Source organism: Eublepharis macularius, chromosome 8, assembly GCF_028583425.1.
Source record: "Eublepharis macularius isolate TG4126 chromosome 8, MPM_Emac_v1.0, whole genome shotgun sequence".
Lineage (NCBI taxonomy): Eukaryota > Metazoa > Chordata > Lepidosauria > Squamata > Eublepharidae > Eublepharis > Eublepharis macularius.
This window is the reverse complement of record NC_072797.1, coordinates 11761131-11785338: the sequence shown is the minus strand read 5'-3', so window position 1 is coordinate 11785338 and position 24208 is coordinate 11761131. Positions and strand designations below refer to the sequence as shown.

The 24208-nt window shown below is 44.0% G+C and overlaps 1 protein-coding gene across 1 annotated transcript in view; it reads left to right on the top strand.

The window, feature by feature from the left end:
* LOXHD1 (lipoxygenase homology PLAT domains 1) overlaps positions 1-24208 on the top strand; it is a 222286-nt gene that overhangs the window by 12422 nt on the left and 185656 nt on the right. The window contains exons 3-6 of the mRNA XM_054986641.1: positions 1391-1471; positions 4358-4542; positions 20305-20403; positions 23043-23191. Of these exons, the coding sequence (XP_054842616.1) occupies positions 1391-1471; positions 4358-4542; positions 20305-20403; positions 23043-23191 (514 nt within the window). The remainder of the gene's footprint in view (positions 1-1390; positions 1472-4357; positions 4543-20304; positions 20404-23042; positions 23192-24208) is intronic.

The window sequence follows — 24208 nt, the reverse complement described above, 5'->3', positions numbered from 1 at the left end:
ATGCGCTTTACTGAAGAGTTCTGCTTGTGCAATAAAATATTTAAAGAACTGTGTATAGAATTCTTCAGCAGACCCTCAAAATGGATATAGGGCTAGGTACTGTGGTCTAGTACCTACTGTACCAGGGTCACGCTCTCAGCTGTAGTGGAGTGAAAGATTGAAGTGCCGTAGGGGCCCCGAAATACCTGAAAGGCTAAGGCCCAGTCATGAGTTAATACGGCCCCGTGTGACCCTTCTTTTCTCTCACAAAGCCCAGTTCTGAGCAGCTAGCGGTAGAAGACAACTTACAGTTGTCTCCACCCACCTTCCCCATACCAAGTCTGTGCACACAGCCCTTCTTTTCCTCATCATTGGATCTTTTAACTGTTTCTACAGCCATGTTCCTCTGGAGTTGTTTTCCTATGCCCTGAATAGACCTGCTTTCCACATGTGAGAAGGCACAGCGTGTAGCATGTTGTATGGAGGCTCTTAATTATTTTACACTGTGAGAATTGTTTATATCTAACAGCCACGTGAGCTTTCTGAACCCTTACTAGTTCCCCTTTTCCTCAATTTTCTACTCATCATATCCTTGGGACTCTGTGCTTTATGTCTGTTCCCTGATCAGATTCTTGTGTTTGATCCATTGATAGCCCTGCCCTATTCCCTTGTCCATAACTTCTGTTGCTTCCTGGAATCTCTTCTCTTCCAGCCTCTGCTAACACATTTCGTTCTGACGCAAAAGCCAACCTGAGTCCAAGGTGACTGAACATTTCTCCCAGAAAAGAATTCCTCTATAGATGCCATGCTTCCTGCTTCATTCATGCTGTCAGACTTAGAATGTTCATGAACATTCTAAGATAGTGATCCCCGGTGTGGGGCCTGTGGATGCTGTGGTACCCACCAATATATTTCCTGCTGCTTACTTTTCCGCCAAAGCATCACTTCCCCAAATCAAAGAGCCAATCTGGGCATTCTCCCACTGCTTCAAAAAACACGGGATCTTTGTGTCTTCAGAAACTGTTCAGAACCCACTGCCTCCATCACAGGGCAATGATATCTACATGGAAGCCATTTTGGGGTTGATGATGGCAGCCATTTTGAGGTGGCACCCACTAAATAGTCTCACAAATTCAAAGCACCCACAGGCTCAACAAGGTTGCGGACGCCTCTGCTAAGACCGCTGCACTCAAGGTTTCATCCTCTCTGTGCAATAAAGTTTTGGTGATGGCTTTTTCATGTGCAAGCTCTTGCCGTGCAGTCCTGAGAAGAGTTACCCCAATCTGAGCCTCTTGATTTCAATGGGTTGAGACTGGAGTGACTCTGAATAGGATTGTGTGGGATGGGATGTACATGTGAATTCTTCCTAACTGCTCTTTTAAACATTTTTTTTGATATGTGTATATTTCAGGAGCGAGAGTGCTTTTGAGAGGAGCAAAACAGATGTTTTTCGAGTGAGAACCAACAATGTCGGAATAATAAAGAAAATAAGGTGTTGTAACAGAATATATTCTTTCTAATGAAAGTACGTGTTGATGATGGAATTACCAAAGTCCAGATTCGCTGCCTGTGCAGTTGATAAGACTTGGTCTCTACTACTACTACTACTACTATATCACCTAGTCGTAGTGGTAGTATTGTATCACCTGGTAGTAGTATAGTATAGTATAGTATAGTATAGTATAGTATAGTATAGTATAGTATAGTATAGTATAGTATAGTATAGTAACAGTAGGATAACTTCACCCGGTAAATAACATTCCAGTTTGGTGTAGTAGTTAAGAACGCGGGACTCTAATCTGGAGAGCCGGGTTTGATTCCCCACTCCTCCGCTTGAAGCCAGCTGGGTGACCTTGGGCTAGTCACGGCTCTCCGGAGCTCTCTCAGCCCCTCCCACCTCACAGGGTGTTTTGTTGTGGTGATAATAGTAGCATACTTTGTAAACTGCTCTGAGTGGACATTAAGTTATCCTGAAGGGTGGTATATAAATTGAATGTAGTAGTAGTAGTAGTAGTAGTAGTAGTAGTAGTTGTTATTTATTAAGGGGGCAGGACATTTTTGTTACATTACTACATAGGCAAAATTGAGACTAAACCATAGAATTTTTGGTGATTCCTAGAGAGGACTGGCAACTCTTCTGTGTTTCCCTGGAAGTGATATGCATCCTCTCCAGGGATCACTGAAAACATGGCTTTTCTGTAAACATCACTTGACATAACTTCCAGGTTTCCCCAAAAGAGACATTATGCCATCGACCAGTGACTAACCCCCATGTGACTACCCACCTCCATTGAAACCAATGGGCTTAGACTGGAGTAGCTCTTCTTAGGATTGCAATGTAAATTTATATATTTATTTAAACATTTAAACCCCACTTTCCCTCCTGGCTCAAAGTGGCTTACAAGTAAAAATAAAACATTACAAATTAAAACCAAATACAATTTTAAAAACTCTAAATCCCACCCAAAAGGTAGGGATCCAAAAGATGCCTGCTGTTCATATCCCATCAATAGCCCTGTCAAATAAACAGGACTCACAATGCTATATTTGTATATTTGCTGCCATAAAGTGCATTTGGTACTATTTATAGTATATAAATAAAGTAGAGATGGGCACGAACCAAGGAAGTAGCAGTTCATTGCGGTTTGTGGTTCGTCACGTTTCATGAACCATGAACCACGAACTGGCATGAAATTGCCCAGTTTGTGAACCAGTTTGTTTGGTTTGTGAATACATCAATTCTGGGGCAGCAGAAGGTCTGCAGAAAACCCATCCTCCCATTGCCTAGGAAACTGATAGATTGGCACCAGGCTGACTGCAGTGACGAACTGAAAAATGAACTGGCCTAAAAATTGTCGCAGTTTGTCAGAAATGCCCTCCGATGAACCGCTGGTTCGCGACCAAAAAATGGCCTGGTTCATGTCAAACTTTGGTTCGTATTTTGGTTTGTGCCCACCTCTAGTTGTTATACTTCTGGGGCTGAAGCTCTAGAATTCTGTATTCAATCACTGTCAATTGACTTCATAAGTTTACCCTATAGCTATCATCTTGAGAATTCTGTAATCTGCAATTAGTCAATTACTGTCAGAGGATATATGACTGGAAGAAATTCTTTAAATGGTACTGCAGCCCAAGTTCTGCTCATGACCTGCGTTCAATCCTGGCGGAAGCTGGGTTCAGGTAGCCAGCTCAAGTTTGACTCAGCCTTCCATCCTTCTGAGATCGGTAAAATGAGTACCCAGTTTCCTGGGAGTAAAGTGTAGATGACTGGGGAAGGCAATGGCAAACCACCCCGTAACAATAAGTCTGCCAAGAAAACGTCATGATGTGATATCCCCCCATGGGTCAGTAATGACTCGGTGCTTGCACAGGGGACTACCTTTACCTTTTTAAAGAAATTTATTTATTTATTTACTTTGTTTCTAGTCCACCTTTCTTGCCAAGACAAAGTGGATTACAGGATATAGAGCAGTGCAATCGGATAACGTAAAACAACCAATGAACAATGCAGTTGGATGAGGGATTACATAATTAGAGTACAATGCAAACAGCAAAGTAAGACAAAAGTATGCTATAAACAATATGGAAGATAGGTATAAGAAAATGCCGCAAAAGATGATATCTACAATAGACTATAATCCTGTTCCAATATAAAGGTGTCCTCCTGGGCTATTCATTTTACTGCCGTTCAACTCTCTTTTAAAAAAAGCACCCTTGAACTGAACAGTTTTGCACATTCTTCAGAATGACAATGTGGTCGCCCTCCTGACTGCCTCAGGCAGACCGATCCACAAAGTGGGAGCCATCACAGAGAATGCATATAGTTAAAGATAATAGGATGCCATCCTTTTACACTATTTATTTATTTATTTAAATATTTGCATTGTCTCCATCAGGGCTTTTTTTCAGCAGGAACGCGGTGGAACGGAGTTCCGGAACCTCTTGAAACTGGTCACATGGCTGGTGGCCCCACCCCCTAATTTCCAGACAGAGGGGAGTTGAGATTGCCCTCCGCGCTGCTCGGTGGCGGAGGAGGGCAATCTAAACTCCCCTCTGTCTGGAGATCAGGGGACGGGGCTACCAGCCATGTGACCATTTTCTCCGAGGGCAACCCACTGAGTTCCACCACCTCTTTTCCCAGAAAAAAAGCCCTGGTCTCCATCAACTAAATGTGGCTAACAGAACAAACCTTAGCAGGTCTGCTCAGCATCTCACTCGGGTCTCTTTAATGCTGCCAGAAATCACAAACAAAAAATGTTAACAATTGCTCAACCACTTAAAAATGACACGGGCCAAATCCTTCCAGAACATTCTTTTCGTGTAAGAATTTAGTCTCTCCCACACTCAAATGTGATTCCACTTCTGACTTGCCTTTCAGAATTGAGCACGACAACACGAGTATGAACCCCAGCTGGTTCCTGGATCGTGTAATAGTGACCGACATGAATAGGCCACACCTCCGTTTTTATTTCCCGTGCAACAATTGGCTCAGCAAGGATGACGGCGATGGGCTGAACGTGAGAGATCTACTTGGCACCCTTAATCCTATGGACGTTCCTAAAGGTATTGGTTTGGATGACTCTTGTCAGGCCTGGTTCAGATACAGGCATGCTCCTGAGAGCGTCTGGTTAGCTTCCCTATATCTGATCATTAATCTCCTGGCAAGAGGTACACCCAACAACGCTTTTTGGTTCGTTGTGGGTAAAGTATGTAAGTAAATCCTATTAGAGAATGTTGCATCCATTTTACCTTTTATTAAAACATAACTGTTTTCATCTTTACCACTGACTAACTTACAAAAGTATGATAATACCACCTAGTAATTCTGTATAGATAATTATAGGATAGGAATTGTGAGACCATTAAATGTCTTACCAGAAGTGACTGGAAGGCTGGGGGTAAGGAAATGGTGTAATGTGTATGTATGTAATGTGTAATGTATGTGTAATGGTGATGTCACCAACATCGCTGTGTCTCTTCTAGGTAAAACCCAGAAGTGAAAAGGGAGAGCTCTAGAAATTGTCAGAAACTCTGTGGTAAACCCATAGAGTTTCTGGCGATTCCTAGATCTACCCTTTGTCTCTTTCGGGTGAAATCCAAAAGCGGAAAAGAGTAGCTCTAGGAATCACCAGAAAAACTGTGGTAAAATCCTTTGTCTGTGATGTTTGTGTGTTAAATTTTTAAATATTTCTTCTGCTGGTATGCCACAGAAGCCTGTTTTCTGCCGTTGCAGGAGGCACTGCAAGCCTAAACAAGCTGTATTCACAGGAACAGAACCTCTTCTTTAAAAAAAGCTAGTAATCAGTTCAGTCATCTATATAGATTTTGAGAATCATCTCGTAAGTGTCCCACTTGATAGGGCATACATTCTTGGCTAACTAACTATCTCATAACTTCCAATACCAAATTTCAAAGATCTATATTCATATGTCCTCTAAAATTATATTAATGCTATATTAGTACCATCTTGCTACTTTTAGTCACAACAAAAAAAAATTAAAAACAATTACAAGTTTCTCACACATGTAATCTGTTGCCCCCCCCCCATCCATTACAGCCCATCTCTTAACTATATTTTCATATGAATCATTGGCTTGACACTTGTTACTCTTAGACATTTCTTGTACCTGGCACTCCCCAATACATATTATAATCTTTTGGTACAAGTTATACTGTTTCTTATCTCCTAGAGATCGTATTGCCTTGACCTGGATAGCCCAGGAGAGCCTGATCTTGTCAGATCTCAGAAGCTAAGCAGGTCAGCCTTGGTTAGGAATTGGATGGGAGATCTCCAAGGAAGATCAGGGTTGCAGAGGCAGGCAATGGCAAACCTACTCTGATAGTCTCTTACTATGAAAACCCTGACAGGGACTGGCATAAGTCAGCTAATACCTGACTGCACTTCCCACCATTACAGAGGCCATATTATTCTCTAGCTTCTTTGTCTCTGTCCCTCTGCTCAGCTGTTCTGAGTTTTCCCATTTAACATGTCCCAATGTTTACCCTAGAGAACAGGCCATGCCTTATTCCCGCCAGTTGAAGCATCTTCCACGATTGTTTCAGCCAAGACCAGCATTTGCTCCCCTGTTCTTCTGGCCAAAGCCATGACAGTACGCTGTGCCCAAGATATTGCAGAGAACACTACCAAAATTGGACACCTGGTCCAAGGATGACTGGTGGTGGTGAAGTAGTGCCTGGCAGGGCTCAAAGTCTCAGGCTAATAAACCTACTCATAAGTTTATACAGCTATCAAAAATCCTCCTTGGCAGATCTAAGATGTTGTTAGAGAATCTCCTGAGATTTCTCCAGCATGACTCGACATTCCTGTGTGAAGGACCATATGTAGGAATCAATTGTATTAACTGATTCTGCAAATCTGGGCCATCAGGGAGGTATACCCTTTCTAAACATTAATATCAGCATTGCTCCAGCATCACACCATGGCTTCCCCATAGTAACTTCCCACAGATCTTCCTCAGAATGGTGCCAGTCAGAATTCCTTCCCACAACTATGCTGCTCAGTCCCTCTGGTCTCTCCATTTAGCTCTGTGTTTTCTAACCTGGCTCTCTGACCGAGCAGTCTTTCACAATTCCTGTGAGCTGAAATCCTTTAGGTTGATACACCAGGGATTGAACTTGGGGTCTTCTGCAGACGAAGCAGGCACTTTGCCATTGAGCCACAGCCCCTTTTGCATGATTCCATGGTGTAAATCTGTCATCAGTTTAATGGCATTTACTTGAACCCAAGACAGTCTGCCCGCTATCCACGAGCACCCGCCAGCTGACTCCAGCACGGTCAATCCGAGGAACTTACAGGTAACATGAGCGAGAGTGTGACCCTGGTGTCAGGATTGTGAAAACGGAGCCTGAAATGCGTAGGTGAGCAGTTCATCTCTGGTGGTTAAAAGGACAAGTCAAGGAAACTGAACTTTGCTTATCCTCTCCTGGGTAGGAAAGATTTCTCATTGGTGGATTCATGTCGGTTGTAATGGTTTAAAACTGTGGTGGGCAAATATTATATTAGATAGGAGAAAAGTCTCAGGCACTTAAGCATGAAGCTGGCTAAAACGGCAACAGTTTGCCTGTTATTGGCCAGAAACCGATAGCCCTTTTCATGTTCTCTGCCGATTGACGTTTGTTTCTCAGCGAGAGGATGTTGCATTTGATGGCGCCGAGGTCAAAGGGATCTTCTGCTCCTCTGTCGGTTTCACAGGCTGCCATATGCCCCACAGCTATTCTAACGGCTATGGCACGGCGGATTCTTATTTACCTAAGTGCTGCTATGTAGGGTTGGTTTTAACTTGCATCATGGGTATTAATTACAAGGAAAGGATATTGTTCTGTCTCGTGCTATTTCCTTTCCCCTAATAAATTCTTAAGTCTGGGTGGCTTAAAATTTGAATAGCAGCAATTTACAAAGGCCCTTCTGTTAAGAAACTTTTCAGCTGATAGGAAGTTTCTCCACTAGATATGTGGATCCAGGCCACAGCAGAAAAAGACAAATTCATTCCATTAATCGCGATAAAGTAGTGGCAAAACTGCAACCCCCCCCCCGGCTGGAGTGGGGAATCCCTTGCCTCTGTCTGCCATTTGCCGTCCTCCCATCAGTAGAGGATGGTTTTTAAAAACTCACTGCTATCCAAAGTTTGACAATGACACTTCGAGAGTAAACCCAGAAGTGACAGAATTAACTCGAGCAATTTGCCAGAACCACCTCTATTGTTCTTTTCCTGTCAAAGTATTCCTTTACATTACCTGAACTGCTGCTGCTGCGTCTCTTTTCTTGTCTTTCTGGAAATCCATAGTTTATCATAATGATGCAGTGGCACTGAGAATTTCCTCACCCCTGACTGCAGCAGTCAGTGACTTGAGGCAGGACTGGAAAATGTGCTGTGAGATGACAGCACGTCGTAGGTTGAGATAAACTATGCATTACCAGGAAGGTAGAGGAAGTGAATTGGCCCTGACAGCTCGAACACACGATGAACATGTCATTCTGCCCTAATGTACTAGAACGAAGAGAGCCTTCAAACTTAAGTCATAGACCCATCTATTAAAATTGGCTTCCACAAGTTAATCAACTCAAGTTTCAATTGATTCACCCATTGATTAAACCAGTAGTCCCCAACATCATGGATTCTAGGTGTTAGGGTTGTCATGAAATGCTTGGCAACCATCAGGAGGGCTATGGGAAGGGATATGGGGGGCCCGTGATGTCAGCTGCAGTGTCCTGTCACTTCTGACAAAAAAAGAAGAAGTGGCATAGGTAGCTCTAGGAATCACAGAAACTCTGTGGTTTTACCATAGACTTTCTGGTTATTCCTAGAGCTACCCTATGTCACTTCCAGTTTTTAAATCAGAAGTGATGTGATTCTGCATGCAACACTGTGAGAATCATCCTGCCATCACTGGGGGATAGGGTCTCTACTGGCCACTATGGTATCTACCAGAGTGCCGGCGGGTGCTTGCTTTCTCCCCCCCCCCAAAAAAAACTTCTACCCCAAAGCAAAGAGACAATCCTGGCTTTCCTCCTTCTTACTGAAGCAGGGGGTGTTTGAGAAGTTCTCAGAAGGCATTACCATTGGATCTGTAGCCAGGGTGCACCTGTTGAGAATAGCTGCCCCTATCAATAGGGGATACTTGGCTTGGGACCGTTCAGTCTTTTGTAATAGCCCCCCTTGGCAGCCATTTTGTGCTCAGCCTCTCATGGCAGCCATTTTGTGGTGGCGCCTACTATCCTTTCTCAAAATTCCCCCAAACGCTCTCAGGCTTAATGAGGTTAGGGAACCTTGGATTTAATCCGTTAAATTAAAAGCTGCAGCTGGGATCACAACCGGAGGATTGTAGCTTGGCAATCGCTGGCTTCTTGGCTGTTGAAAAGGTGGTCACAGGGGAAGCACAATGGGTGTGAAATGATTCCAATAACAGCTTGTGTCAGTCTGAAGACAAGGCTGCTCATTCAAAACGGCGCTCGTAGCCTCTTAATGACCTGAAGCCGCAACCGTCTTCAGGTTTTTTCTTGGGTCACATTTAAACTCATCCAGTGTTATTAATAATGAATATGATTACAAAGGAGTTTGATTAGATCCCAGAAATGGGGAAGAATACCTTGCCAGAGCGATTCTCTTCTCTGCAAATGAGTAGATGAGATTCCTTATTCCAGAGGAACTCCACACTCTAACCAGTTTGCCTCCATTTTAAAAGAAATTGTTGAAAGGAAAAACAGTATGAGATATGGAGAAGCAGCGCAGTGTAGTGATTAGAGTGTTGGACTAAGATCTGGGAGGCCCAGGTTCGAATCCCCACTCTACCATGGAAGCTCACTGGGTGACCTTGGACCAGTCATAGCCTCTCAGCCAAACCTACTTTACAGGGTTGTTGTGAAGAAAAAATGGAGGAGAGTAGAACATTTGTGAGCCACTTTGGGTCCCCTTTGGGGAGGAAGGAGGGGTATAAATAAAATAAAGTAAAATAAAATTATATGAACCTAGGCAAATCATGAGGGGGAGGGCAGCAAGAGTTACATCAGTGCTTATTCTCGTGGCCCTTTCTCACATGCCCAGGGTAAGGCCGATCGCCACTTTGGGGCCAGGAAGCAATTTTCTCCAGGCCAGTTTGGCCAAGGATCCTGGAGGTTTTCTGCCATCTTCTGGACATGGAGCAGGGGTCACTGTGTGTGTGTGTGTGGGGGGGGGGGAGGTAGTTGCGAATTTCCTGCATTGTGCAGGGGGTTGGACTAGATGACTCTGGAGGTCCCTTCCAACTCTAGGATTCTATGAATAAAATAAAATAGAATAGTAAATAAAAGTACTTGAGCGGAGGCTTACTACATGGGTGTTTCAGTGTGTACCCATAGTCTAGCTAATCTTGTGATTAGCTAAATCAGATGGACGCCGGTGGTTGGGCAGGTTAAAAAAAAAGCAAGCAATACAACCTAGCGGATGTCAGTCTTTAGAGGAGGCACTTGACTGGCTGGATGCAAAGTGGGGCATGAACTACAACTGTTTATATATACAGGGCTTTTTTCTGGGAAAAGAGGTGGTGGAACTCAGTGGGTTGCCCTCAGAGAAAATGGTCACATGGCTGGTGGCTCCACCCCCTGATCTCCAGACAGAGGGGAGTTGAGATTGCCCTCCGCGCTGCTCCAGCGGCTCGGAGGGCAATCTAAACTCCCCTCTGTCTGGAGATCAGCGGGTGGGGCCACCAGCCATGTGACCATTTTCAAGAGGTTCTGGAACTCCATTCCCCTGCGTTCCCCCTGAAAAAAAGCCCTGTGTGTGTGTGTGTGTGTATATATATATATATATATATATATATATATATATATATATATATATATATATATATATATATATATATATATATATATATATAATTAGCCATTTGAAAGACCTCAACAACCTTGAACCCAGGGTAATGTTTCATCTCCAATAAATGAAAAAGAATGATTAATTTTCTTAGCAGTGGCCCATCTTATTTTCATTTGTCAGAGGCTGTGGCAACACTTGGATGTGTTTTCACACATGAATGCATGAAACTGCTTTATTGTGGATCAGACCCTTAGTCTATCAAGGTCAGTATTGTCTACTGAGACTCCAGGGTCACAGAATCACAGAGTTGGACGGGGCCATGCAGACCTTCTAGTCCAGCCCCCTGCCCAATGCAGGATGAGCCTAAAGCATCCCTGACCAATATTCATCCAGCCTCTTCTTGAAAACTGCCAGTGAAAGGGAGCTCACCCTTAGGTAGGGTCTTAGGTAGAGGTCTTTCACACCACATATTGCCTTTCAACTGGAGATGCTGGGAGTTGAACTTGCGACCTTCTGCAGGCGAAACAAAAATTTTACTGCTGAGCCACAGCCCTTCCTTTGGGCAAAGAAGATCTTGATTGGAGGGAAAAGTTGTCGACTGCACAGGCAGAGTCTTTAAGATGATAACAAAGAGTCCAGTAGCACCTTTAAGACTAACCAACTTTATTGTCGCATAAGCTTTTGAGAACCACAGCTCTCTTTTGAGAACCACAGCATGCATCTGACGAAGAGAACCATGGTTGTCAAAAGCTTATGCTACAACAAAGTTGGTAGTCTCTTTTTTATTTGTTTATTTATTTTTAGTGTGGAAAAGTTAAAAGAGAGAACAAAAGAAAGAAAGTAAAACATAACATAAAGACAACTACAAAGGGCCAAGAATGGCCTACAAATCAGTGTACAAAGTAAAAACAGTAAAAAACATAATAGGCATATTATTAATCCATTGGCTAGTCTTAAAGGTGCTACTAGATTCGTTACTATTTTGCAACTACAGACTAACATGGCTAACTCCTCTGGATCTAAGATGACAACAGTAGCTTTAAACAGTGCGTCATAATTGGTTACGCTCACTGCAGTGGGTATAATAATAATAATAATTTAAAAACTTGGCACGTTGAAATCCAGGCTTAAGGATGCCACCTGGTGCCTGGTATCGAATAATGCTATGCAGAAGAAGTGTATATTCCACAGGTATAACAACCTCTACCTGTGTGGGTTCTATCGGGCTAATTCAGGAACAGAACTTGCAAGGCAATTCAAGTTAAATGAAACGGCTTTAACTCAAAACTCTCCAACATACAGAACACTACAAGGAGATTTATATAGGTAAATGCATCAACATAGCAATGAACCAAAACTGACAAATCTTGGGAGGTTTGTGGAAGCCAATCAGAAGCAGTGTTACAACAGCAGACCCAAGCAATATGCTAAACTGCTGAGTCTATCATATCCAGAACTACCAGCCCCAGAGTTTCTTTTGCATAGGCAGGGAACACTTGGTGGGAAGGGCAAAGCAAAGCACCATAAGACAGTGGAAGAAAATGCTGCTACTGCTTCCAGTAGGATTTGCAGGCCCAAAATATATGTAAGTGTCTAACAGTGCATCCTAAACAGAGTTACTGCACTGTAATTTATTCAGTCACAAACACACATGCTCCTTGCTGCCATATCTGGTGGTAGCTATAAATATAGATCAGGCAGCCAGAAAAGAAGGAGGTAAAAGAAAGGGTGGCAACAAAACCCCCCCCTCTGTGGAACGATCTCCTCCGGCTCTGTCTTTTAAAACTATGCTTCCCAGCTAACATTACGTCTCCCTACAATTGAACGTCCCAGTGTAAGATATCTCGTGTAGCGAGACTCTCTGATTCTTCTCATTACTGGCTACTGCCGGTTATTCACTGTCTCCTTCCGGGTATGGGTGGGGACTGGGTTCAGAGAAAGAGGGGAAGGAAAATTGGAGGAAGAGAAACCATGGGAGGATAGTTCCAGTTGGTGGTGAACCCCTTGTCAGGACATAGTTCCCGTTAGATGTTTCAGTCCAAGCTGGGATTCTCTGAGAGAGTTCTCAGCATTCTTATTCTCATAATCCCCAAGATTCTTTGGGAATAGCAATATGTTTTTAGTTCAGATACAACTTAATTTTGATTAAAAAGGAGGCGGCATTATATCTGCTGCAGCGAACAGAGTTGACATATGGTTTGCTGAGTGTTACATTAATTACTTCCCTGATCCTACCCCCCCTTTCTGTTTCCGATAGACTTCTTTTTCTGCGCTGTGCTGGAAGGATTACCTCCCTCCCCAATATGCATTTGGAGAATTCAGTTCTCTCCGTCTGTTTGAATATCGACTCACTGCTTGTTCCTCATGCTGTATGCCAAGGAACTGCTGTAGATCTGAAAACTAGGAGTCTATCCAGGTCTAATTAGTCTTTCCTTCCTGCCACATCCAGTCAACGCTGTCACTAATGGCTTTGGGGAGTGAAGAAGGGCCAGATAAATGCCCACAGAGATTTATTGGACTGATCCTTTCCAAGTGCAGTGTTCTAAAAGACACAAAAGTAAAGGGCTGCCCTTCTGTTACAGATATGTAGCATCATACCCTGCCGGTTGGCTCGGGTTGCCAACTCTGTTGGGAAATTCCTGGAAATTTGGGGCAGATCCCGGAGAAGGGCAGAGTTTGGAGACGAGAAAGAACTCAGCAGGGATGTAATGCCCTAGTGTCTACCCTCCAAAGCTGCCATTTTCTCCAGGGGAACTGATCTCTGTAGTCTGGAGATGGGTTGTAATTATGGAATAATTCCAGCCTCCAGCTGGACGTTGGCAACTATACAGTGGGCCCCAAGCAACTTTAATTCACAAGCCCAGCGCAGGCCTGGACTGCAAGCTGGGAGCCAACCTAACACCCCTACTTTCCCCCTCCCTCTATCGAGTGCCGTTTCTTCCTCCTTTTCTGTGTTCAACAATGGATCACTATTAGATATGTGGACTGGAGAGTGCCCTCAAGTCATGACTGACATATGTAGACCCCTGGAGGGGTTTCCCATGGCAAGAGACCAACAGAGGTGGTTTTCCATTGCCTGCCTCTACAGCTCTGGTCTTCGTTGGAGGTCTCCCATCCAATTACTAACCAAGGCTGACCCTGCTTAGCTTCTGAGATCTGATGAGATCAGGCTCTCCTGGGCTATCCAGGTCAGGGCTATTACTGAAGTTAATGCCAATCAGGGTTTCCTCCAAACCATGGCCGATGGGTCTCAACCTGAGGCCCTGAGAGAGGTGGCCCGTTAGACCTGGATTAGGAGTCAGAGTGAGATTATGTATTTTTGTCGCCGTTGCCTAAATTATATTCACGTTTCTTTGTAAGTCACTTTGTGAGTCAACGTTAATGGTAAGCAGTGTTCGTTCATAGCTTCTAATCATGGCTTGAAGTACATTTCATACACATACACACACGGAAAGCTAGCATGTCAGGGATCTAGCTTAGTTTCTTCTCTGACATGCTATGTTTTGGTATGCGGAGATATTTTTTTTAATGGAAGAATGTTTAAGCATGATCTTCCACCCTTAGCCTGAAATGATTCTAATGATTATGTAACTTGCGATGAGGTGGGCACAATCATGCGACATCTGTATTCCCTGGACTTACATGTTTATCGAGGGGATGATATTGTGTGGGAAAGAGTTATTGATGTTTAAAAAGGCTATGTTGTACCACATTGTTTTTAACCTACACAGCTCTTCCACTTTTCTAATCCAATGGTACCTTCTCAGATTTAATAATAACAACATAATAATAACATTTGATTTATATACCACCCTTCAGGACAACTTGACACCCACTCAGAGCGGTTTACAAAGTATGTTATTATTATCCCCACAACAACAAACACCCTGTGAGGTGGGTGGGGCTGAGAGAGCTCTGAGAGAGCTGTGACTAGCCCAAGGTCACTCAGCTGGCTATAAGTGGGGGAGTGAGGAATCAAACCCAGCTCTCCAGACTCCAGAGTCCCAGCATTCTTAACCACTACACCAAACTGACTTTAAGTTAGAAAATAGGAGATTGTGAGCTATTAGTATTGGCAAATAATGAAACAGGCTCTCAGGAGGAGTTGTAGGAGCAAAGAAATGTATCTGCTATAATTTCTGTTTCCTTGCTGAAGCAAAAACTGATTCTCTAAAGGTTTGTTTTGAATTCACTTTTAACCAAGGTATCCTGAAGAATTCAGAGATTTAAGATGAAAATCAGACTCAGTTTTGGCATCTTCTGATCCAAAGAGGGAGGGGAAAATCCATCAGTCTGTATTTTATTTATTAGAACATGTATATTACACCCAGCTAGGGTTCCAACCACCAGGTGCAGCCTGGAGATCTCCCAGAATTATAAGCGATCTCCGGACTCCAGCAACCAGGTCCCTGGGAAAAAAATGGCAGCTTTGCCAGCTACACTCTGTTATGACATCACAGTCCTGCTAAGGTCTCCCCCACCCCTAGGCTACACTCCCAAATCTCCAGGGATTTCATAACCTGAAACTGGCAACCCTACCTCCCACACACGTAAAGTATACAATTGCTTCCACTTGTTCTCTTCAGGTCACTTATATATAATTTATTCTTGTCTATGTCTTCAGTTTGCTCAGAATGGTTTCTGATCATCAGTATTATGCTCGGGAGGTTCCAGTTTAGAAAAAATAACTAAAACAGCTATTCAAATTATGTCTAGCCAGCAGGGGGAGCAGATGTCCTACTTGTGGAAATCGCTCAAAAAGATTTGTTTCCAAGGCCAGTGACACGTGAATGGTCTTCCACCCATGGGCCCTTCCCAGAATTTCACCCATATTTGAACAACTGAGGCTCAAGAACATTTTCAAAGATGTGGCTCGAAGCAGGTTTTTTTTTTTTTGGCTTCAATTCCATTTTTGCACTAAGAATTCACAGCTTGCATTAGCTAGAAGGGCAAATCGTGTTACATACGCTGGCCCTGCTTTCTCTTCCATGCTAACAAGAGTTCGGCCAGCGATTGCACAAGGAAGACTCGAAAGCAATTGAATATATGCAAATGAAAATGTTTTAAGGGTCCTCAAAAAGTTGCATTCTCACTTTGTATTGTGCTTTAGCCTTTGATTAGTGGTTGCAGTTACTTTTAGATAGCCACAGGTATACTTCAGAGCCGTTGTTGGCGCATTATCAGCTATTCCTGGCTAGTTAGCATTATGGGTAACCATAGCCTACCATAGTGCCTTAGTTAGAGGTCAGTTTTCCTGATCATTTCAAGTGGGTAGCCCTGTTGGTCCGCAGTAGATGAGCAAAGATCAAGCCCAGTAGCGTCTTAGAGACCAACAAGAATTTCTTTTCGAGAGTCAAGCTACCTTCATCATATAATGAGTAGGAATGAAGATCTCTGCATCTTTTCATCCCCGTCAGAAGGTGGGAAGGATGTTACAAAGAAGTGAGATAGAATGGGTAGGTATAATGTGAAATGTAGTTAGTTTGATTAGAGCGGGGGAGGAAAATCAGAAAATCATATTTGTAGTAAGAGAAGAATCCTATGTCCCTGTTCAGAAATCTCTCATTGTAATCTGCTCTTGAAGTCTCTCTATTTCCAGATCAGAGGTGGCCAACTGGCAGCTGTGGGCTGTATATAGGGGTGTGCGATTCGGGTTTTGGCAAACCTGAAAAAACCCGAATCACCCCGATTCGGATCGATTCGGAGAAATCCGAATCGATTCGGAGAAATCCGAATCGATTCGGGTTTTCCGAATCACCATAACCCGAATCGATTCGGATTGATTCGGATTGATTCGGGTTTTTCAATGGGAAAATGCCTCCATCTTCCCGGACGCCTGGGGGAGGCATTTTCCCACCGAATCAAGCCAAAATGGGTGGGAACCTTCCTCTAGCTCTCCTCTAACAACCCCCCAAGTTTCAGACCGATTGGACTTTGGGGAGCCATGTTATGGCCCCCCAAACCAGGTCCCCCTATCCTCACATAAGAAAGGGAAGGGTGAGCATATTGTTAGCTTGCTGCTGCTCATCTTCTTCTTCATTATTTCCTATGGGGAAAAATGAAGAGGCAGGCTTCCTTTGCCAGGGGTGGCATTTCGCATGCAAAATGCCCCCCTACCCTCCGGGGCCCTTCTCCCACCTTTCCTCCCACCCCCCTCTAAGGCTCAGCCTGCTCCTACTTGGGGGGGCCATTTCATGGCCTCCCCAAGTAGGTGCTCTCAGCCCCCAAAGTCCACCCCTTACAGCCCCACACAAACCCAATTCCCCCCCAGCTGTCACACACAGACCCAAATCCCCACATTAGCCCCTCACAGACCCAAATCCACCCCCAGCAGCCCCACACCCATAACCCCAGGAACAGGCTGGCAAAGGCCAGCCCTCTCCCTTTGTTCCCTATGCTGGGAACTTCTAAACTCTCTTTCCCTGGGCAATTCTGCACAGCCCAGGGGTGCCACAATGGTGGGCACACTTCTGAGTGCCAGCTAGTCCCTGTGAAAGAGCAGCTGAACCACAGACACCCTCCCTCAAATTCCCCCACCACCTACAGAGATGGCTGGCCAGCCAGCCCCATTGTTCCCTATGATGGGAACCAACTGCACAACAAAGAATAAAACACGAACAGCACAAAATAAAGTTTTTAAAAAATTATTTTTTCCCTTTCAAAATACAAGTAGGCAAAGCATTATGACACATTACACCAGCAGTCCCCCACGCAGAAAAATAACACAACTCACTTAACATCAGAGAATCACAAAAGCACAATTCCTGTCAAAAACACTTTATTTCTTGAACAGCTTTAGGTTACACAGCAGGGGGGCACACCAAAGGGCATTCCAGCATTCCACCTCACAAAAATAACACAACTCACTTAACATTAAAGAATCACCCCAAAAAATTGCTGTCAAAAGCACTTTATTTCTTTAACTGCTTTAGATTACACAGTAGGAAGGCACAACAGGGCATGAAAGCAGTGTACTACACAAAAATAACACAACTCACTTCACATCAGAGAATCACCCAAACACAATTGCTGTCAAAAATGGTGAAGTGGGTTGTATTATTTTGTGTAGTACACTGCTATCATGCCCTGTTGTGCCCTCCTACTGTGTAACCTAAAGCAGTTCAAGAAATAAAGTGTTTTTGACAGGAATTGTGCTTTTGTGATTCTCTGATGTTAAGTGAGTTGTGTTATTTTTGTGAGGTGGAATGCTGTTGTGCAGTTGGTTCCCATCTTAGGGAACAATGGGGCTGGCTGGCCAGCCATCTCTGTAGGTGGTGGGGGAATTTGAGGAAGGGTGTCTGTGGTTCAGGTGCTCTTTCACAGGGACCAGCTGGCACTCAGAAGTGTGCCCACCATTGTGGCACCCCTGGGCTGTGCAGAATTGCCCAGGGAAAGAGAGTTTAGAAGTTCCCAGCATAGGGAACAAAGGGAGAGGGCTGGCCTTTGCCAGCCTGTTCCTGGGATTATGGGTGTGGGGCTGCTGGGGGTGGATTTGGGTCTGTGAGGGGCTAATGTGGGAATTTGGGTCTGTGTGTGGCAGCTGGGGGGGAATTGGGTTTGTGTGGGGCTGTAAGGGGTGGACTTTGGGGGCTGAGAGCACCTACTTGGGGAGGCCATGAAATGCCCCCCCAAGTGGGAGCAGGCTGAGCCTTGGTGGGGGGTGGGAGTAGAGGTGGGAGAAGGACCCCTGAGGGTAGTGGGGCATTTTGCATGCAAAATGCCACCCCTGGCAAAGGAAGCCTTCCTCTTCATTTTTCCCCCATAGGAAAAAATGAATGAAGATGAGCAGCAGCAACCTAAAGCTATGGCTTTTTTAAGGAGAGGATAGGGGGACCTGGTTTGGGGGGCCATAACATGGCCCCCCAAAGTCCAATCGTTCTGAAACTTGGGGGTTTGTTAGAGGGGAGTTAGAGGAAGGCCCCCACCAAATCTGGGGTGATTTGGTGGGGACATGCCTCCCCCAGGCTTCAGAGAAGCCTGGGGAGGCTTTTTCCCATTGAAAAAACACCCGAATCGATCCGAATCGATCCAAATCGGTAAACCCGAATCGGCTGGGCGATTCGGATTTCTGCTAAATCCGAATCGGCCTCTCAATTTGGATTTAGCAGATTCGGAAGAAACGAATCAGGGTGCCTTTGCACACCCCTAGCTGTATATGATGCCTGAACAATTTTGTATAGCCCAGTGTGTCCTCACTTTTTTTAAAATCAAGATATGACTACTCATTTTGTTCACTTGTGAGGAAAAGCAACAGTAGAACTGGGAGTATATTCCATATACATCACAACATCAAATTCTGAGGCAGTTTGGAGTAGTGGTTAAGAGCGTGGGACTGTAATTGGAGAAACGGGTTTGATTCCCCACCTCTCCGCTTGAAGCCAGATGGGTGACCTTGGGCCAGTCACAGCTTCTAGGAGCTCTCTCAGCCCCATCCACCTCATGGGGTGATTGTCGTGAGGATAATAATAACATACTTTGTAAATCATTCTGAGTGGGGGTGAAGTTGTCCTGAAGGGTGGTATATAAATCAAATGATTATTATGATGATGATAACTGGGTATGGATCAAAAAATCCACACAGTGGGGCCAGGGAAACATAGTGGCAGTTTTTCTGAGGCCCCAGATTGGTAGGAAAAAGTGAAATCTTAAAACAAAATTAATTGGGTAAAACTGCCAAAGTAATTAAAGCAATGTATTGTTGAAGGCTTTCACGGCCGGAGAACGATGGTTGTTGTGGGTTTTCCGGGCTGTATTGCCGTGGTCTTGGCATTGTAGTTCCTGACGTTTTGCCAGCAGCTGTGGCTGGCATCTTCAGAGGTGTAGCACCAAAAGACAGAGATCTCTCAACAACAACCATAATTAAAGCAATATCTGTAGTTTTAAGAAATGAACACCCACTGAAATCTCATGAATCTATGGTCTGAGATATTGGTGACCATTGGGGGTGGGTGGGTTGCTGGGCAACCATGACAGTTACTGTCAAACTTACCATGTCTTGTTTTCTGTCAATCCAATGTGTGTGTGGCAGTAGAAACAAAAATGTTAAAGGTGAAAGAGAGAGAAGGAAGCAGAGAAAAGAGAGAGTTGGGGAGGGGACAGAAAAAGATAGGTGGATGGAAAGAAGAAAAGGAGAGGCTGCCATGGGGACTGAAGAAGGGAAAGCTGACCAGAGACCAGATGAAGTAAATTTGATTGGTGGGTAGGAGAGAGAGAAGGAAGCAAGGAAAGGGGAGAGGTTGTTGTGGGGACAAAAGCAGAAATAGTGTGGGGAGAACTTATAAAGAAGAAATGAAAGGCCCTCCGTGAATCTTCAAGGGTCCCCCACTTGTCTTATTGTATCTCTGAGCGATCCCGCACACATTGGATAATGCACTTCCAATCCTCTTTATAGATCATTTGGAACGGATTTTTTCGTGTGCGGAACAAAAAATCCACCTCAAACGATTGATAAAGTGCATTGAAAGTGCATTATCCAACATGTGCAGAATCAGCCCCTGTCTCAGCAGCACTGCCATGGGCAAGCAAAGAACTACTGTCAATCTTACACCTTAGGAGAACCTAAGAACCTACTCTTCAGTTTCCACCAGGTGTTAATGTGCTGCCATCTAAACTTGTTGTCTTCCATCCCTTACTCTACTGCTAGGTTATAGTCACTTTAATATTAGAGCCAGGCAGTCTGTGAGAATACAGATGTTGGCCACTCCTGTTCTAGAGGTAAACGTGCACCTATTCAGAGAAGCAAAAAGTAGCTTACTCCAAGCATAACCTGGGAAGAGGTGGTACATACCCTGGATAAGACTAATTTATCTTTAGAAAAAGGCGTAAATGAAAGCCTTTGCATGAAGCGTTCAGAAGTAAGCCGTTCGTATGAAGTAGATTATTATTTATTTTATTCCATTTATACCCCACCCTCCCCACAGATGGGCTCAGGGCGGCTAGATTAGTTATAATATTCATCTAATAACAATCTTCATCTTGTTTTATTATTGACAATGTGGTCTTTCTCTCTTTGCAGGAAATAAATATATTGTGAGAGTCTTCACAGGTGATGTAAACGGCAGTGGAACAGATGCCGATGTATTCATTAACATCTTTGGCCAGAATGGAGACACAGGTATTTTATCGGAAGAAGCAAACTTCCCCTATTTCATTTCTTACTATATTTATATGCCTTTTATTGACAGTTTTGCAGCTTTTTTTGCTGTTGGTTCTACAAGTTTGTTTGTGTTGTGTATGGTGTCCATATTCAATTTGTATGTGCAATGTATATTACAGATATTTTAAGGGCACGTATCCTGCAGGCCTTTTCTACTAACATCAAAATCATTATTTTAGCATAGTTTTATTTGGGGAAGTTGCACTGTACAGTTGGTCAGATAAAACCCTGTTGTATCCCAAGAGATTCTGTTTGCACAAAGCAGAGTGGCTAGCATAACTTCCCCGTGTATGGGTTCTATGGGGCTTAGGAAGCAAACTTCCACACACGTTTAAGAAAAAAATCTTTTAAAAACCTTTTAACAATTAATACAATACAACTTTTTTTTTCTTTAACTAAACTTGTAAGTTCAACCACACAAAAACTTTAAACCAACAATATCTTTGAAAAGGTAAACAGTTCAACTTAGTGGAATCAGACAAATGATAAAGAGTCCTTTTTCACTATCCTTCTAATTCGAAGCAACTGTAGCCCAGGCTTCTGCCCTCTTCTGGGGAATTACAGCCCTGCAAAAATAATACAACCCCAGTAACACCATCCAAACACAATACACTAACACCACTTTAAGTCATATTGTTCACATACAATTGACTACCTTATTCCAGGAGATAAGAACATATTAATTATTATTCAGAGCTCCCCAGCAACCCGCTTCTTCCTCAGCTGCGGGGCTCTAGCTACTGACTCCACACTGCTGGGCTAAACCAATTACCTCATAAGGGTTATACTAGCATCCTGATGGTGTTTCGCCATCTTCTGGGCATGGAGCATAGGTATGCTTGGCATGGAGCATCTTCTCCATAGAGCATCGTCAGGGCATGGAGCAGGGGTCACTGGGTGTGTGTGTGTGGTGGGGGAGGTAATTGTGAATGTCCTGCATTGTGCAGGGGGTTGGACTAGGTGACCTGGAGGTACCTTCTAACTAGAGTTGCCAGCCCCCAGGTAGTGGCTGGAGATCTCCTGGAATTACAACTGTTCTCCAGGCCACAGAGATCAGTTCACCTCGAGAAAATGGCTACTTTTGGGGGTGGACTCTATGGAATTACACCATGCCCTTTCCCTCCCCAAACCCCACTTTCTCCAGGTTTCACTTCTCACATCTCCAGGAATTTCCCAACTTCCAACCCTATGATTCTATTATTCCATTTTTAATTTAATAATGCAGTTAAAGCATGGTATTTCAAAGTGGGAAATGGTAAGTGCTTACAATTTCGCAAGGATGGGGCCACATCCAGTGCTGCCTCTTGTTCGATGGCCTCTGCATTAACTGAATACCATTTAGAGAGGGATACACTCTGCCTGTGTTCTGTGGGAAACTGTTGTGGGAAACTTGTATTACATTTCTTTGCCAATCACGACGTCCCCCTTCTCTCCTTGTCTGAATAATAAATCAAGGCTTCAAACTTGGTGATCCTAGAAGCAGAAAAGGTATATTATGAGAAGTTCTCAAACAAGCTTGATCACAGTAGAGTGCATGCCAACAAACAGGCGGCCCCTACATTTATACCATCACACAGGCATGATGCAAGTAAACAACAATTGCTTACAGTACAGAGGATTATTACAAGAATAAATAAACAATCGAATGTCTCATGATGTTCAGAACATGGTAGATTGACAGGTCGAGATTATGTTTCCTTTCAGGTCTTGTAACATAAATCAGAAAGGCTCCATGGTTATCTCTACATTGCTGAGCAAGAACATCCCCAAGGCTGAGAATAGGACAGGAAGGAAATATATGTAGCTGTTGTTTGTTCTCAGAGTGCAAACTGACTGTATACAGCAAGGCCTTTGTGTTATTACAGCCCAAATGCAGGATGGAATGAAGGGTAATAAGGAGAGATAAGAAGAGTTCTTTAGTTAATTTGGACCACATATAGAAAACAATAGAGCACCCCCCAAAATTCCCTAACAGAAGTATGACCATATATATGTATAGGACATAATGTTGTTTTATTGGTGCAAAAATAATGGCCGTTTCCACACAGCTTACCTTGTTCTGGAAAACAGCGAAATGTTGCATGAAATCTCATGAGAAGATGCTGTTATCGTGTCTTCTCGCACGATAACAGCATCTTCTTGCGCGATTTTGTGCGATAACAGTGTCTTCTCGTGCGATTTCGTGCGAGATTTCGCTCCTAATTAGTTCAGCCACATTCCTGTATTTTAATAGGATCGTAGCACATCATGTTTCAGCCTGCACTAGACCTGTTTTACATTAATCCTACTATGCCTAATATCTATCGACATTTGAGAATCCTGAGTGTATTTGATTACTCTTTTGATTGAATGCTGATTTAAACCAGCCTCTTCTTGTAACATCTGTCCCTTCACAATAATTCAATTTCTTTTGTCTGCACTTTTGAGCGTAAACATTTCTGCCTAATGGACAAACACTTTATGTATCTGATGAAGTGAACTCTGACTCACTTGGGCTGCACCAATTTTGTTAGCTTTTAAAGTACCCCGTTTTTATTTTTCTGCGCCTGGTGGTTTGCCCCACGCTTGCACATTCTTTTGCTTCTTGTTTTGCTTAGGAGAGAGGAAGCTGGACAATGACAACGACAATTTCGAGAGGGCACAAGAAGACAAGTTCACCCTGGATGCTCCTAATATGGGACGGCTCAGGAAGATTAACATTGGCCACAATAACAAGGGAGGCTCTGCGGGCTGGTTCCTGGACAAGGTTTGTACAGCGCAACAAAATAAGGTTGCTAGGCTTCCTGCTATGGCAGGAGATTCTCCTGCTGGCAAGCCCATTATCAGCTGCCACTTTGAGCAGCAGTGGGAGAAAAATAAAATAAAAACTAGTGACACTGTCACTGTTGCTATGACCCTTCTGGGTAAAACCTGGAAGTGACATAGAGTAGCTCTAGGAATACCGGGAAACTCTATGGTAAAACTATAGAGCGTCCAGAGATTCCAAGAACTAGCCTATGTTACTTCTGAGTTTTACCTGGAAGTGACTTGGTAACGTCAGTGATGTCGCCATCCCATTATCCCCGCTCCCAGACCTCCAGCTGACTGCCAATTTTGGTCTGGCAACCCTATGACAAAATCCATAACCTGCTTATTTGCAATTTACCTTTACAGCCCATTCCTGTTTAATCCACATGGAAGGTACCCCAGATGCGTACTGACACAGGCAGGGGTTTGTCATACTGGAGTGACAGAGCTGTCTGCCCAAAGTGTCTCCTTTTCACTGTTTCCCATAATGTTCAAGCTCCTTTTGGAGGGAGTGGCGTGGACAAGTCCAGATTCCTCCACCTATTTAGTGCCTACTTTTTTGAGCCTGATATCCACCAGGCCCACTGGGGCCGTGGATGCACTGCGGAAAGATCCACCCACCTGCAAGAGGCTCAGTCGTGGCAGATCCTTCCAAAGTCAGCCAGTTACTGTTAGAAGAAGGGACTGGCGATGTCTCTCGCTCAGGCTTTTAGGACTGCCAGCAAAGAAGAAGGAAGGCAACAACCATAGAGTCAGTTAGATAGACAGGCTGCTATCGGTCTTCTTCCTGCCAGGGGAACTTCCTTCCTTCCCTTCTCTCCCCCTTCTCCCTCTCTTCTTCTCTGCATGCACCAGGAGAGGCGGCATGGTGTCTCCTCCTGAGAGAGAGGGCCTACTTTCAATCTAAAGCCATCCTAGCTAGTTAGATCAGTTATTAGTTCTTTCTCAGGGCTTTTTTTCAGCCGGAATGCAGTGG